General features: G+C 42.8%; 1 protein-coding gene across 3 annotated transcripts in view; it reads left to right on the top strand.

Moving 5' to 3' along the window:
• The window catches only part of DPY19L3 (dpy-19 like C-mannosyltransferase 3), a 78187-nt gene extending 62714 nt beyond the window's left edge, over nt 1-15473 (top strand). For all 3 annotated transcript variants that reach the window (XM_039466738.2, XM_039466739.2, XM_074386601.1), the window contains exons 17-19: nt 7142-7274; nt 9998-10156; nt 11675-15473. In XM_039466738.2, coding sequence (XP_039322672.1) covers nt 7142-7274; nt 9998-10156; nt 11675-11836 — 454 coding nt within the window. In that variant the 3' untranslated portion in view covers nt 11837-15473. The remainder of the gene's footprint in view (nt 1-7141; nt 7275-9997; nt 10157-11674) is intronic.
• The last annotated feature ends 1651 nt before the right edge of the window (nt 15474-17124 follow it).

Below are 17124 nucleotides of genomic sequence, written 5' to 3'. Positions count from 1 at the left end.
CTGATCCTTTCTATTTTTAGGACTGTACTGTTGAAGTTAATACTGGAGAACCCCTGCATTCTGGTAGCATCCCGAATGTGGTGGGTCTTCCGGATCTCCTTGGATTAACACCATAAACACCCCAGTCTTTCAGGAATTAATTATAGAGTCATTAAAAATGTCTTCTAGCAGAGCCCCAGGTTATCTTTGGCAGTCTCAGACTAGATAAATTTATTTGTAGTGCTTTTATTTTTATGCTTTTCCCCACAGCAAATTAAAGTAACATTTCTAGCTTTGAAAATGGTGGATGAGAGATGATTGCAGGTGTACAGAAGAAAGTATGAGTGACCTGTTTCTCTCATTTGGGAGGTGGTGTTTGCTCCGCGGACCCTCCTTTTGCTACAGCTCCTCTCCCTCTAGTGCCTTTGTAGTAGGCATACTCTTTTGGCTTTTTTTTTTTTTTTTTTTTTTTTTAATTCTCAGCAACTGAAGGGTTTGCATTGTTCCAAAAATTTGTTCTATTGTGATCTAATCTCAGCTGTTTTCCCCTAAAATTCTTCAAATCTAAATAATCATTTTTGTAAAACTAGCTGCTTGGCATGTTTGCAAAATAAGCGTTAAGTGATGATGAATGTATGCCAAAATAGGGTCTATGTAGACATCAGATACATTTGTTTAAATCAGCACTCAAATCCACGCTGGCCTGCAGGCTTGGATTCCAGACGCAAGTGACTGCCTTAGTATTGTTTTAACCTGCCCTGATTTCTTCTATTTTCGAAATATAAAATATGACCTTCAAGTTTCACCTCACTGCTTTGGTTAGGCACACGGTGGTGTCCGTGTTATTAGCAGGTTTGAGCTATGTTGGAGAAAAGGCTACGGCCTAAGGAGTCTTTCAGATACATGAGCTGTGTCTGAAAGAGTCCCAAGATGCCTGGCAGAGAACCAGCACTGTCTCTCAGGGCTGCCTCTGTCCTCCCCAGCCTGTCTTCCTGTCTGCAGTGTTCTCAGACAGTCAAAGCAGACACACCCAAATGTCTGTCTTCTGTCTACACAGTCACCATGGCATCTATCAGACAGGGGCACAGCCTCCATTATCGGAGGGATGGCTGCCCCCGGATGAATCAGAACTAGAGAAATTGTGGCCTATGGAATCCCTGGGGGCACCTCAAGTGACCCTCCCTTTTGACACAGGGCACCCCTTACCCCGTGTCCTTGCTACTGGGGTAAGCCACACCCCGCAGGAGGCATCACCATTGTGCTCCTGGACATAGGACTTCCGCTCAGAGACTCAGGCTTTCCAAGTAATTTCGGAGGGCTTCTCTGCTTTGACGGTAAATTGAAAGATGTGGGTGCCTCAGTGGAAGTTGGTTCTTTCTTTTTTATAGGCTAAAGAGATACCCTCAAGGGAAAATAAAGGGCATTACTTGAGAGCGACACTTACTGAAAATGAGAGGGGTCGTACCCAAGGGGTTGGATCCCTGCAGAGACTCTTAAAGCCTTAACTAATTTATAAAGTTATTTCACATCTGAAGTTGTACACTTGTTAATACAATTCAGCAGATGCTGACGGAGCACCAGCTGTGTATGGGCATGGTGTGAAGTGTGTGGATGCGGTGGCACTCCACTGCAGCTGCCTGTCACTGGAGGAACCGCTGGGTCTCGCCTTAGCACGGTTTGTCCTCATTCTTCTCTCCCAGATTCTCACCCTCAACTTCATTTTAAGATCTTCAGAGGCTTAGCAAGTTCAGTAGGAAAGTTTTTTTTTAGAGTTCTAATTTTTAGTAATAGAAACGTTTTATGCTTTCCTATCTTTAGCTCCTAAAAGGAGTAGAGATTTAAGTTTCAGTATGAAACCAAGAATGTTTCGGGTTTAAGTTGCTCTTTTTTACAAGGATGTTGTGACATTTGACATGTGGTTAAAGTCAGAGAACCAGGCTGCAGTAGCCCCAGCTGCCTTCCCTATGAGCTGGAAGGCACCTCCACCCCAGGCTTCTACACCCCAGCCTTTGTGCGTTCACCTGCCTGCTGCTCTCCCTGTTACACCGATGTGCTGCATGCCTTGTTTTCAAGCAGATTTAAATGCATATATTCATATTTACCCTTTTCTGCTGATAAGGTTTCCTGGATACAAAGATTAAAAACTTGGAATTTTTTTTTTTCCCTTCTGGTATTTCTTTCAGCAAAAGCCAGGTGGTACTTTTAGAGGTTTTCTGTGTGATTAGAAAGCACGTTTACTTCAGCAAGGCCGAATGCAACTGCCATCTGTGGTTCCTCCCTTGGTCCTTTGTGCCTTTGAATGTTGGGTTTTAGTTCCTGAACATTTTCTTTTGACATTTTGCAAATAAGATGGATCGATCCATAGATTTGCATATTTTGAGGGATGACATTTTAGCTACTTTGCTTTAGGAAATTTTCACTGGAAATAGTCTCTTTCCAGTAATGAAGGCTGTGTGTGCAGTATTTTCTCAATAGGCCTGAAAAATGGACCAACTTAATTTCACATGTAATCAAAGCAGAAAGTTAGTGTATATTTAAAATATGATGTAGGCTAACTTCAGACCTTAAATGCCTATAAGCCTTTTCTTTATTTAATGAATCATTTTGTAGTATTTGCATAATTCTATAAATTTTTGAAGTGTAGCTAAAGCAATGTTCACACATTATATTATAATGCTCAGTTTCCCCATTAGTTCAACAGCAATTAACTTGTTGAAGCTTAGAGCTTCAAAAATAAATGAGATTATTTGTTCAAATGCCATCAGGTCTTCCTGGAATGACATTTAAATTATATAATGTAAATCCATTTGACCTGTGAGTCCTTGTCATCATTTAGTGACATTTCTTACAGAACAAATTGTGTGCAGGTTGGGCAGTCTGCTATGGAGCTTGGCAAAGGGCTATAAAAACAAATTATCCTTTCATTTTATACATCATTTGTTCAAACATTTGTAAAAATGGCTTTGTTTTTCTACAATAGAGAAATGTCATTCAACAGTTAAAAGCACATTAGCTGTTTTAGATACAGACCACAGACTGTATCAGGCGAGAGCGTAAAGGAAGAACGCCCGGTGCTGTGTCCATCACTGTGTGTGTTTTCAGCTAAGGACAACAAACCCCTTCTCCCTTAGCCCACTGTGTTTACCACAAAATATAAAGGACAGTGGATGTAGGTATCCTTTTTGGTTAGAAATGTGTGATTGATTGTTTCACATTTTGTTGCACTTTGCCTGTAGCTTTTCCTTTGGCATTTGCCTTATGGGTTGAGTGTAGTATTGGAAGTAGCAGTGATACCTGCCAGGTTTACCACGGAGCTGGCGTATCAGACCAGGCCACATGGCACAGAGGGAAGAAGCGTCATCCTTACTGTCCTTGGAACTCAGTCATTTTCAAAGAAGTGTTATTTTTGTTTTTACTTTATGTATTTTTTTGAGATGGAGTCTCACTTCGTCACCCTGGCTAGAGTACGGTGGTGTGATCTCGGCTCACTGCAACCTTCACCTCCTGGGTTCAAGCGATTCTCCTGCCTCAGTCTCCCAGGTAGCTGGGACTACAGGCAGCCACCACCACACCCGGCTAATTTTTGTATTTTTGGTAAAGGAAGTTTCAGTGCATTAGCCAAGCTGCTCTTCACCTCCTGACCTCAGGCAGTCCACCCGCCCCAGGCAGTCCACCCACCTCAGCCTCCCGAAGTGCTGGGATTACAGGTGCCCAGCCAGAAGTATTATTTTTAATTCATTTTATAGGCATGAGGATATGTATATGTCACTGCTTTAAAATAAAGCCAAGTCCTCAGTGAAAGAGTATGTTAACAATCCAGAGGACTGTGGCACGAACACATTAAATAGATTACACTTCTTTTAAACTTTCTGACTTTTTGCTGATAAGGCCAGACATTAAGACAGTCACAACTGAATGTGCTTTATTCTGTTTTTTTCCCTGATTCCCCTGAACAGCCATGTGTCACTGTCTCTGCTGGGATGGCCCTGCTGCTGCCTTGGGGCTACACCTGCTAGGGGTTGGGGTTGCGAGCCACCCAAGAGCTCTTAGAACCTGCCCAGGAGAGAGCATCTTCAGTGGCTGTTTCATTTCCAGCTTAGCGGAAGGCCTGCAGTAAGCATTAGTAACTGTGTGATAGACTAGACTGACTCCAGTACTGGTTTATTTTGAAGTGTTTGTCTGTAATGGGAACTGTTAAGTAAGCTTTTTTTTTTTTTTGAGATGGAGTTTTGCTCTGTTGCCCAGGCTGGAGTGCAGTGGTGCGATCTCAGCTCACTGCAGCTCCTGCCTCCCAGGTTCAAGCAATTCTCCCTCCTGAGGCTCCTGAGTAGTTGGCATTACAGGTGCCCACCACCATGCCGAGCTATGTTTTGTAGTTTTAGTAGAGATAGGTTACATCATGTTGGCCAGGCTGGTCTCGACCTCAAGTGATCTGCCCACTTCAGCCTCTCAAAGTGCTGGGATCACAGACATGGACCACCATGCCTGGCCTAAGTAAGCTTCTTGAAGACAGATTGTCATATCACGTTTGCCAGCCCAGCACATAGTAGACCCTCAGCAGTGTTTTTTGAATAAAGAATAATTTTATAAGTCCCTGGAGGGCAGTTGAGGACTTTAAGCATTTCAGCCTTTGTGAACTCTGTGATTCATCCAAGGGCTATGATTATAGTCCAGGAGGCAAGCTGAAACCTTGGTCATTGGCTGTGACTAGATAACAGGGCCTGTCATCTTATCTCTGCCGTAATTATAAAATGCATGCACACACAACTTTGTGCATCTTCGTGGTGCTGAAGCTGCAGAGACTCCTATTATACATTCAAAACGGTGATAGCGAGGCAGTCTTGTGATTGGAATGGATGTTGTAAGCTCAGCTGCCGGGTTTGTCTTTTGTGTAGAAGGCCAGCTTGGCACTGTTCGAGACTACAAACCGGGATCATTCGCCCCTGATAGCTCTCGCCTCCACCTCCTGCTCTGCCAGGCGTGGAAACCAGACTCATGTTTCTTCTGCATCCTAAATCTGTCTAGTTCAGAGGACCAAAAACAGCCAGTTTTTGGCGTGGATGTGTCAAGTTACTGTATCGTTGATTGCTGTGGAATGGCTTATGCCTGTTGAGAGTATTCAAAAGGAAAGAAGCCTGGCTTGGAAAAATGGTGGCACTTTTTAAAATTAGTATTTGTTCGTACTTGTTTCTGTTAACAATTACACTCTTAAGTGAGGGTGGCACAGTACTCAAGGCCCAGAGTAAGTGTTTAGTGTTAACTGAATTAAGCTGAATTTCAGTAAAACCTTTCACTAAGAACTTCTGTGCACCTTTGCGTTTTCACTGAAACTGTCCTATTCCTCTGACCATGTGTGACAGAGTGTGAGAGATTGCCTGTAAATGATTGGTACGGGAGACAGAGCTAACATCTATTTGTTCTTGTGTTCCTGGGTCTGTCAGAATGACAGGCTCTCAAGTGCAGCCAAGCTCATGTGAAACTTTTTTTCCTGTTGGAATCTGCATTCTAGACTCTGGCATGGGCAAGGGGATGCAGATTATGCATCATTATGTATGCTCATTGTCATTCCAGCCACTTTTTTTCCTCACTTAAGAACACTTATTGGAATGCAAGTGAATGAGAGTGTCATTGTTAGAAAGAAAATCTTGAATTTTTCAAAAGTAAACTATTTGTAAATGTCACAACTTGAATTGTAGGATGTCTTGCTCGTAGACATCCAAGGCCTCTGTTGGATGGCATTCACGCTGGAGTCTTAGCACTGAGTTGGAATAAATAAAACATCCTGGTGGGATGTATGAATGTGATGAGGCTTCTCTTAGAAACCGCAGCACTAGAGCTAGTTGTGTGCCCTGCTCCAAAACCATGGAGAACAGCCTGCCATGGCTTTTTCTGCAGAGGATGTTGAATTTTAATGATTTTAAATAAACTCCTCACAACTATCATCCTCATTTTAGTTCAGTCCAACAAGCACGGGCTCCTCTCAATACAAGAAGGATAAACGCATCTTGCAGTGTCCTCAGTGGGCCTCTGTGGGAAATTCTGCACGGGGGAGAAGAGAGAGCTGTTAGGGCCTCCTGAGAAATTAACTTCTTGACAGCTTGCAAGTGACTCTCAGGTTTCCCAAAAAATAATAATAATAATAATAATAAAATAAAAGGGAAAGGAATTAATCAACTACTGTGATTCCTTTTTTCCACGGAGGAAAAAGGAAAAATGCTTTCCTTGTATTCTGAGAGTCTTTTCTTGGTCCTTAGTCCCTGCCCCTCTCATACCTGGGAGGCAGAGAATTGTAGCATGATGGAAACAGGAAAGCGAGTTTGTGCCTTAATACTAGGGTGCCCTGTGTTCCTTAAACTGCGTGTCGTTAATCATAATCAGGACTAAAGAAAAGGTATGTGTAAAATATTTGTGTTTTCACATTAGAAGTATTGTGTATCCCCCATATTGAGTAAAAAGATACTGGCTATTTTAGAATCTTGTTTCAATGTTTTTTTGTTAATTCTGTTTTTATTTATGGCGGTATCTGTGATTTTTTTTTTTTTTTCTTACCACTTTTTCAAGCAAAAACCCTTGGAACTGACTCATGATCACCTGCAGTTTCTGGCTTGATGATTTGTTACATGTTGCTCTAGGTAGCCATTTTGTTAAGTTCAATATGCAAAGAAGCTTTTAGGTTCTTTTTGTTAGATTCTGCCCCTCTGGAACAACAGCAGGAGAGGATTGTGGGTCTTGGCCTAGAAGCCTGGACTCTGGAGTTACACTCCCTGCCTTCTAAGACAATTTCCTTATCAAAGTAAACCTAGCAAAACAGTTAAGAACCTTGCCCACCATTATTCTGGTGAACAGTCAGAAACAGATACAAAATGTTGCTGTAAAAAATAATGGGCTTGTGCAAAAGTAATTGTGGTTTTTGCTGTTACTTTCAATGGCAAAAACCACAATTATGTTTGCACTCAATAACTTGAGTGCAAATCCAAACCCAAGCAAACTCTTGGGTTTTTGTTTGTTTGTTTGTTTGTTTTTGTTTTGTTTTGTTTTGTTTTCTGACTCGTAACACTTTGTAACATAGCTGGATTCTTCTGAAAGAGTGATATTGGCTTCTTTGTTGTTTTTAAGGACCTCTTAGCAGTGGGTCCTTAATTCAGACTCTCAAATCTTTCAGCTCTAACACTCCAAGAAAGGCTGTGTTTGCTGGAAGCATGCAGTTGCTGGCTGGAGTCAAGCTGTGCACAGGAAGGACCCTAACCAATCACCCACACTACGAAGACAGCAGCCTGAGAGAGCGGACCAGAGCGGTGAGGGTCCCCTGTGCCTCCCCTCACTTCTTGTGGGCCAGCCATAAGCTGTGTGTCCCTATGTATGGTAAAGATGGGGCTGAATACTGCACCCTCCAGCATTAGGTTATGGAGTGTATTAGTCTGTTTTCATGCTACTGATAAAGGCATACCTGAACTGGGCAATTTACAGAAGAAAGAGAGGTTGAATGAACTTACAGTTCCACATGGCTGGGGAGGCCTCACAATCATGGCGGAAGGCAAGGAAGAGCAAGTCATGTCTTACATGGATAGCAGCAGGCAAAGAGAGAGCTTGTGCAGGGAAACTGCCCCTTATAAACCATAAGATCTTGTGCGATTTATTCACTACCATGTGAAGAGCACAGGAAAGACCAGCCCCTATGATTTAGTTACCTCCTACCAGGTCCCTACCACAGCATGTGGGAATTCAAGATGAGATTTGGGTAGGGGCACAGCCAAACCGTATCAGAGGGGAAATCAGAATGTAGATGTGCAGAGCTTGCATCTCCCGGTTCAGGACCTCCGCCTGCCCACATCCACTGAGGACATGTCGTTAGGCCACAGGTCCTCCCAGGGGAAGAATTGAGAAGACACATGCCTTGAAATGTACAGAAGAGAGCATTTGGGAGCAAAGCTTTTGGATTAGGCAGGGAACGGAAAAGGAGTTGAGGCATGCTGGTCACATTTCTTATGGACCATTCTGAAGTCTGGGGTTTTTGGTTTTTAATAGATAATAATATAGTCTCATAGTTCAAAATTCAGAACATACAAAAGGGAATATGGTGAAAAGCCTCTCTCCCACTGTTGTAGTTCTTAGTTCCCCTCCTAGAGGGCAGATAATGTTAACCGTTTCTTGTGTCTCCTTCCACAGGTATTTTATGCACATACAAATATCAGGGGGAGGGTGGTACTCCTTTCTCCATTTTTACAAAAGAGGTGACATTCTACATTCTGCTTTGGCACAATATATTTTGGAAATCATTCTATATTCAGTATATTAACAGCTTCCTTGTTATTTTTGAAGCTGCTTAATATTTCATGTGGGTGTGGCATGTTTTATTTATCCATTTTGACCGTTTCCCTGACTTTGGCGATTATATGAACAATGCTGCAGATAAACTTGTCTGCATGTCACTCTTTCCAGGCACAGTGTCTGTCTCTACAGCAGGTTCTTGGATGTGGAAGTGCTGGGTCAGGGTTGTTGGCATCTGTAATATAGATCGAGAGATGTTATCAGGTCCCCTCTGTACAGATCACGTTCGTTTACATTCAAGTCAGCAGTGCAGGAGGGTGCCTGTGTCCCTTAGTCCCCACCGATCAAGTTTCAAACTCATAAACGTTTCCTAATGTCACTTTTTCTTGTTGGAAGTTGAAAAGTTGTTGAAAAAGTCTTGTTTTGAGGTGAGGTTTGACTAGCCTAAGAGCAGATGATTTTTACTAAATCTCCTGATTTGAATAAGAATCATTTGAACTTTGACTCCTGCTAAAATAGGAGTTTTTTGATGGGCTCAAGTGTTCCAGATGGTTTCAAATTAACTAGGAGGATGCGAGAAAGGGGCTCCCTGGCTTTCCAGACACCAGGGTCATCAGGGGGTGGCCTCTACTGCTTGGACTGGAGACTGCAGAAAAGACAGGTCGAGTGCACAGAGTGTCCTCCTGGGCATCTCCTTTCTTGTGTCAGCACAAGGGTTAGGTCCCAAACACTGACGTCGTGAAGGTCCTACAGCTCTTCAGTAGTGACCCTGGAATCCTTGGAATGCCTTTCGTCTGAGACCTTGTGCTGGACTGCAGGATGACACAGTTGTCACAGTCACAGCACCCTCCCTCCCTACCATTTCACCCATCCATATGGATGCATCGAATTAGGCCCTCAAGCCCCAGCCCCAAATCAGAAACCTAGCTCTCGAAATCAGGGCCCCAAATCAGAAACCTAGCTCTCGAAATCAGGGTGCAACAAAAGAGGCACTGCCTCTCTTACCAGCCCCCACATGCAACACCTCACACAACCTGCTTCCATTCCAGCCCCAGAATCTAGGACGCTTGGTTTGCATCCATCCACTGAGGACGTGTGGCACTGGTGTGAACAGGAAGGCAGCCTCCTTTGGTGTTGCCCACAGTATGCTCCAAGTGTCTCTCGCCCCCAGGATGGAAGAGGGGAAGAGGAGCAGTGGGGTCTCTCAGCTGAGATGCAGGGTAGCAGCAGTAGAGCAGCCTGTACTGCTGCAGCCCAGGAGCAGGGACCCTCCAGGGATCTCTCTGCCGGTATCAGAAGCTGAGGCTTCACTTTACTGGGACGTATGCCCCCCAGACTGTCCCATTGTCACCCTTAATGGGCCACGTTAGTCTGGAGGTCCTTTTTTTTAAAGGTAGAGACTGTCTTATTTACTCGGCCCTGTCATTTGCTTTGGGACAGCGGTCTTGGAATTGGTGTCTACTGATGAATATATTCCTAACTTGAAGTAATATATTCTGAATCCAGATGTGTTCAGCCCGGCGCACTGTCTCCCCAAGGCTTGAGCACTCACAGTGTCCTGGGAATTCCCACACACACACTCTAGGCCTGCAGATGAGTGAGGGCAGTGTGGCCTGGGCTGGAGAGGAGAGCGCCTTGGGTGTTAGGTCTTGGACTCAGCCCTGTGGGAGGTTACATCACATTCCTTAATTAACTCCCTGGCAGTCGAGTGGCATCTGCCACATTGTATTTTTATCATCTCCTTTTGAAGGTTTATCAGATATATGCCAAGAGGGCACCAGAGGAAGTGCATGCCCTCCTGAGGTCCTTCGGCACCGACTACGTAATCCTGGAAGACAGCATCTGCTACGAGAGGAGGCATCGCCGGGGCTGCCGACTCCGGGACCTGCTGGACATCGCCAATGGCCACGTGAGCATGGTGCCTCTCCCTGTGCGGGGTCTCCTGGAGGGGCGGGACTCTGATTTGAATCCTAAGAATGTGTATCTTTATATCCTTTATGTCTAAGAGAATTACGCTACGAATCAAGTGTTCACTTTTTCTCTTGCTTCCTGCAGAACCCCTCTCTTGGCACTTTAGTGACCGTCACTAAGGCTGGGCAAGGGAGAGGTGAGAGGGGCGCCCCGGGTCCCCAGTGTCACACCAAACAGAGCAGCTCATTCTTCAGCTCGTTTATATGATGGAGCTCTACATCAAATGTGTCTGTTAAGGATTTTGCTGTTAAAAACAAAACCCCAGCCTTTAATCCCACAGCTGCAGCGCTTCGTATTGGCTAGCCGCTGCATGGCCGGGACGGTGGGGCCCTCTTGCCCTCCAGCCTTGGTGGTGGATTCCCCCTGCCCCTCCGCTCTCTCCCACTGAGTGTCCTGTGTCCACTGGTGCGTTTCCACAGGCTGGTTTTCAGAGGCCAAGTTGCACCCCAGAGCGGAAAAGCAGCAAGCCACTTCTCCCTTCTCCCTTCTCAGGAGAGTGTTCTTGGAGCCATGCCAGGTCTCAGCAGAGCAAACAGATTTTCACCCTTTAGAGGTCTGATGTGTGCCATAATTAATGGTATGAAAACCGATAGATATTTGTAAACAAATTGGACAAAGTGACAAACCTAGCCTAAATTTGAAAAAAAAAAAAAAAATCTTTACAGAATTTGAGATTCAGATTTTTGTCCGAGGAGAATAATAGTTCATAACTCTCTTGAGTTCAGAGGTGATACAGACCAAAGATGTGTATTTAAATTTTGATTTAAGTATGACTTTTTCAGGTTATTTATTTATTTATTTGTTTATTTTTGGAGACAGGATCTTTGTCACTCAGACTGGAGTGCAGTGATGTGATCTTGGCTTACTGCAGCCTTAGCCTCCCAGGCTCAAGTGATCCTCCCACTTCAGCCTCCCAAGTACCTGGGACCACAGGCATACCTCACCATACCCAACTAATTTTGTTGATTTTTTTTATAAAGACGGGACCTGGCTATGTTGCCCAGATGGGTCTCAAACTCCTGACCCAAGCAATTCTCCTGCCTGAGCCTGCCAAAGTGCCGGGATTGCAGGCATGAGCCAGCATGCCTGGCCTAAGTGTGACTTTTTCTGATGAGTTAGGAAGATTTCCCTGATCACAGTAGTTCTCTGTGTTTCATTTCTGTGAGAGAGATGGTATAGTATGTTCCTAAGAACAAGCAGATCTGAGTTCTAGTTCTGGCTTTCCTGTTAATGGGATTATCGTGTGACACCGCACTCCCCTTCTCAGCCTTGGTCTGCACTTCTGAAGGGGGAAAAGGATGGGCCAGATGATCTCCAAGTGCTCATGGGCACTGAAATAATATGATTTAATTTCACTCACAGCTCATTCTTAGGCCCAGTACCTATTCCTGCCCCTACTGTCTTTTGTAAGTAGGATTTTCCCCCCACATTGTATTTGGGTTTGTTTTGGTTTTAGATGATGGATGGCCCAGGAGAGAATGATCCTGATTTGAAACCTGCAGACCACCCTCGCTTCTGTGAAGAGATCAAAAGAAACCTGCCTCCCTACATGGCCCACTTCACTAGAGTGTTCCAGAACAAAACCTTCCACGTTTACAAGCTGTCCAGAAACAAGTAGCGCAGATTTCTGCCCAGTGTCTATTTTTGATACAGTGAAACTGCATCCTGATGAAACTCGGTAGATGACATTTTCTGTGTAAGTAGGTAGCCCGAGACTTCAAGCTGTGATAGGAGTTAAGTTCTACAGATGTTTACACAAGCGTTGCCGTCTTTGAAAGCATCTTCTACAAGCAGAAGTCTTTTTTGTTGTGTCTTTCTCATTAATGTTCTTTAGCCTAAATGTTCACAGCTTTCTAAGAGTGACCTAGAATGATGTTGTTGGAAAGAATGATGTGTATTCCCGTGGATACCTGGATAGGCACATATCACGTTGGAAGATGGGCACCTGCTCAGGATTTGAAATACTTTTAATTTTCAGGTGACTTAGGTCAGCTATGATTGAATCAACTAGACAGGATGATTGACTTATTTAATGATTCCTCTGGTGAAGACCAACTGTTTTTAAAAAGCTGTTTATTGTCCTGTTTTACCTTAAAATGTTATAATAGTTTCCAATTGTTATGCTTTTAACATTAGCAAAAAAAAAAAAAATCATGTTAGGTCTTTGTATCAAACATTTTGTTACATACTGAAATGTAACGTGGAGTACTTCAGCGGTATGTATCGTGTATTTGTGTGTGTGTGTGTGTGTGTGTGTGTGTGTGTGTATGTATGTGTTAATGCTGGGCACAGAAAAGTATTACAGGTTCCATATTGTAAGTCCTTAAAGGGGCAGAAATGTATGTAGCCAAGAAGTATTCATTAAGTTTAGTGTTACTATTTTAAAACCTACTAATAATCTTTAACCTCTCCTATTTTGCTTTCTTACTCATTTCAATTTATTGGGTTTGCAAAATTTTGTAAACTTCTTGTGTTTTTAGCCTTTGTATTTTTTACAGCCTAGAGCCTTGCAAAGTCTGAATATTTTTTAAATGTTATATCTTAACTGGTTCACTAATACGGTATTTTTAGCAGACAGCATTTCAGACAGCATTTTCATACCAAGTTTGACTTGTGGTCTCCAATCTTACTGGGAGGGCCCTGGTGTAACTCTTTTCCTTACTAAAAGTGCCTCTAAGTCATGCTTATTTGTAAACAACAAAGAAGAGTATATGTACCTGCTCAAAATTTGTTTGATAATTACGTATATAATTAATTTCCAATGATGAGGATGTGTAAAAGTTGCTAGGAAGAACATATTATGCATTTAATTAAATCAAGATGGCTAATGGAATTAACTTTCCTCCCGTGTTCTTGCCAGGTGGAAATGATTTAAGCATTTCTCCTTGCATTTGTATTGAAGTAAATTACCATAGGCATCAAGATGGCTGCGCCACGTTTTCAAATGCTTTTATATTCAGTTATTATTAAGCAGCATTCAAAAAAAATTTTACACTGTCAAGGTTGGACACAAGCAGACTCAGCTTTTATCAAAACTTGTTTAAATAAAAAATTGACAGTAGCTAGGTTATTAAATTATGCAACTGAAACTCCTGAATTATACCTTACTGTATCCCTTAGTAAGATTGGAGACCACTGCAGGATAATACAGTATAAAATAGGATAATACAATAATAAAACATTTTATTCAGTACTGAAACTTTAATTAAGCCAATAATGATGCATACCTGTTGTAGCTGACAGCATGGGTCAGTACATCCTTCAGCGAGTGCCTTACTCTAATTGAAACCAAGCACATGTAAGGTACAATATGTTAGACGGTGGTTTTGTTTTGAAAATTCTGTGTTACAGCTATATTTAGATTTATTTTAAATATTCCTATGTGTATTCATCTAAGCACTTGGGCATTTGGAGTCTCAGTACACAAGAAGCATGTACTTAAATTTTTATGCTTATCACCACGATGATGGCATACAGTGATTTTTTTTTTCATAGTTTAGGTGTCATTATTGCCAGCACCTTTAGTGCTCAGTCTTTAGTGAAAAATACAAAGTGCCAAAAAAACTTGCAAGACCGAATCCATACTTAACACTCTGTCCAAGACACTGTGACCATGTAAAGTAGAAGTTTTTATGTCCTGACGACCAAATCACTCAACGAATCATGTTATGAGTCAAGATTTTTAGCACTCGTCAGTATTCTCTGGTGTGACCTTCTCATCAGAGTGCACAGAAGGAAAGCAAGGAAGAGCATCTGACTTCTGGCTCTGGCTTACAGCCTCTCCCCTAGACCGAAGCAAGAGGCCCACAGCTGCAGCTCCCTGCCACTCAGACCTGATTGGGGAGAGCCTCCAAGAATGGCTCTGTTTGCTATTGATGGAAACCCCACCTGATTTTGCTTCTGAGTCAGCAGTCAGAAGACTCTCCAAGTACAATTGAAGTGCTCTTACGGACTCTGCCTACGTGACTCCCGGGCCCTGGAGTCTCCGTCTCTCTCGTGAGCCACCCGCCCTGGCACAGCTGGAGGCTGCTCTCTGGTGTTCTCAGTGCCCTGGCTCCCTCCCTTGAGCTGTGCGCCCGTCCCAGACTTCTCTGTGCAAGTTCTACTTCCTCTTGTAAGTACACAACTCGATTCTAAGTATTTACATACACACAACATACGGCTGTGAAAGAAAGAGCTCTTTCTGCACAAATTAAGCTGAATGCTTTGGTAAGAAGTGGTAAAGGTTGAGTTGCCAATAAAAATTGTTTTTAAATTAGGTGCGGCTGGGAAAATTATAAGATACTGGGGAAAATATACAAATCAAGAACATTTCTGAGCTTAGATTGCTTCATAGATTTATTTAAGTACTCATCCTACCCTTACAGACTCTAAACTGAGAAGAAGGTACCCAGATCATGTTATTGGTGTGATTTATGTGAGAAGTAGGACTATAGTCATTGGACCCTTAGGCAAAGGAAAACCGTGTCTTTGTATCAGAGGATTAGCAAATGAATGCACAGTTACACAGTTTAGGTTATGATTCCCTACTTTAACTGGCTTGCTTTATTAAATGGCTAACTACTGATACTGATCACAATAGTTATTAGAGATTCTAATGTATTCGGAAGGTTCTAATCACTTTTATTAACAGGCATTTGAAAAATAGGGATTAATTTCAAATATATTAGCTAGGAGCATAATTAGATATTACCCAGGCCATTGTCATCCTGTTGGTGATTTTCCCCACCCTTGCGAGATCAACGTGACAAGAGAGTGTGTGGGTGTGTGTTTGGGTGTGTGCTTTTGGTTGGGTCCTGCCAGGTGGCAAAGGCATATGTAAATACATCATCTCATCTGCATCTTTATTTCACAGTGAACTAAAAGTAAAAATATCTAATCTGATTTCGTATTAACTTTGAGATGTAAAAATTTGAGTTTATCTTTGGCCCAAATCTACCTGAATTAACATGCAAATATTTGATTTTTAAAATGTAATTCAAATCGCAAAATCAGTCAAGTGTTCTCAGACCCTCCCTGTATTTTAGTTACTATGTCCCCAAATGCTTTATACGTGGCAACCGTTTGGACTAAGAGAGTGTTTATCTATCGTTGAAAAAACGCTTTTGAGATGAGAGAGTGTCTTACTTTCTTGTGGCAAATGGTTTTCTGTTTTTAACATCCTTTGGGTACAATCTTACAAAGAGCTTTTATAATTTGTTGTACTGAATTGTATGGAGATTGTATACTAAGTAAAGCTCTTTTAAATTGCATAAGATGAGTGTCTTGCATTTCTTTGAAGACCAAAACTCAAGGAACCTGCTTGTGGAAGTGCATTAAATATTTGCTAAATAGAGCAAATCACTAAATGTGGGTGTGTAGGGTCTTAACTGTAACTGTCATTGTTGAGGGTGTTTATTTTTTCACATAGATTTTGGTTTGGCACCTGCTTGTTTCACTTGAATTCCAAGGTTACAGTTTAGATTTATAAAGAGATGACTACTGTCAGCAGAATTTATCCTTGAAGAGATAAATGCTATTTGTTTTGACCTCAAGAACAGTTTCTACTTGATTAAATTCTGAGCCTTTAGTAATTCAAGAAGATGGGAGGTAATGCACATGCTTGGTAAGAGTGTCTAGATAACAAATGTATTGGCCATTATGTTCAAAGTGGAAGTTGAAATTTCAAGCAAAAATGGTCAGAAAGACAAACAAAAAAAACCGACAGTGAGATCTCAAATATTCTGTACTGACAGGTGGTCCCTAGCAAAGTAAGAATAACAGTTTAGTGAGAGATGTGGGGTATGAATGAGCTGACCATGGAATGGGCTGACATGGACACCAGGTACTTGACAGATGAAATGTTTTGGTTTTTTTTTTCTCCACCCTTTCTTTCAGATAAGATGTCTGAAACTCATTTCACAAACCCTTCTGTTAATATTTAGAAGTTGGCTATGTAAGATTGTTTTTCAAAATGTAGATAATAGATAATGTGAAGTCAATTTCATGGGTTACAACCAACATTTAAAAGGAGGGAGGGAGGGAGGGAAGGAGAACAGCCCAGTGGTAAATGTAAGTGCTGTACTGTGGAAGATTTGTTCCAGTTACACATACAGGTGTTTGTGTTTGGGAGGTACAATAGAAAATATATTTCTTCTCCGAGATAGGCTGAAAGCCTGGCTCTTATTAGCTGGGGGATTCTGGGAGGATGACAGCTTGAACTTGTCTGTGTCTTTGCCCTCTGTGCTAGTAGAACTGTCTGAATGAATACTGCTGATATTCAAGAACTATCGTAATGATACAGAATGGCTGGGCTTCTGGCTAAACCCACCTTTAAGCCTGGAATCCTGGCCCTAAGTGAAAACAGGTGACCCTGTTTTTCCTGCCCAAATGTTGCCTTTTGGCCTGATAGGCCTCTGTCCTGTGCCCATAAAAAGACTTCAGCTGGCCGAGCAACACAGGCAGCTGAGTAACAGGGATACAAGCCGCTGAGCCACGGGAATACAAGCTGCTGAGCAGCAGAAACTACAGACACACCCAGCTACCTTCAGATGTGTGGCTTCAGGGAAAGATCACCTTCTTCCCACACCGTCCGCTTTCCAACTCCTATCCCACTGAGAGCCACTTCCATCACCCAATAAAATCCTCCGCATACACTACCCTTCAGTCCATTCATGTGGCCTGATTGATTCTTCCTGGACACCAGACAAGAACCCGAGTGTCAGGAGGGCAGGGGCTTGGATGCTGCTGCAGGGCCGGCACAGAGCCTGCCTCCTGCCAGAGAGGAGTGACTGGCCAGTTCCAGCTTGCCTTCCCTCCAATTCCCACACTCACTTGCTTGAATACTCCCTCTGGGAAGAAGTGGCCAGCAGCAGGCTGAGTGAACTGAGCCACTCCAGTTCCCACCCACGAAGGGGTTCCCTTGGT

The sequence above is a fragment of the Saimiri boliviensis genome, chromosome 14 (assembly GCF_048565385.1).
Source record: "Saimiri boliviensis isolate mSaiBol1 chromosome 14, mSaiBol1.pri, whole genome shotgun sequence".
Classification (NCBI taxonomy): domain Eukaryota; kingdom Metazoa; phylum Chordata; class Mammalia; order Primates; family Cebidae; genus Saimiri; species Saimiri boliviensis.
Note: the sequence above shows the minus strand (reverse complement) of the source record. Positions and strands in the feature narration are given on the sequence as shown.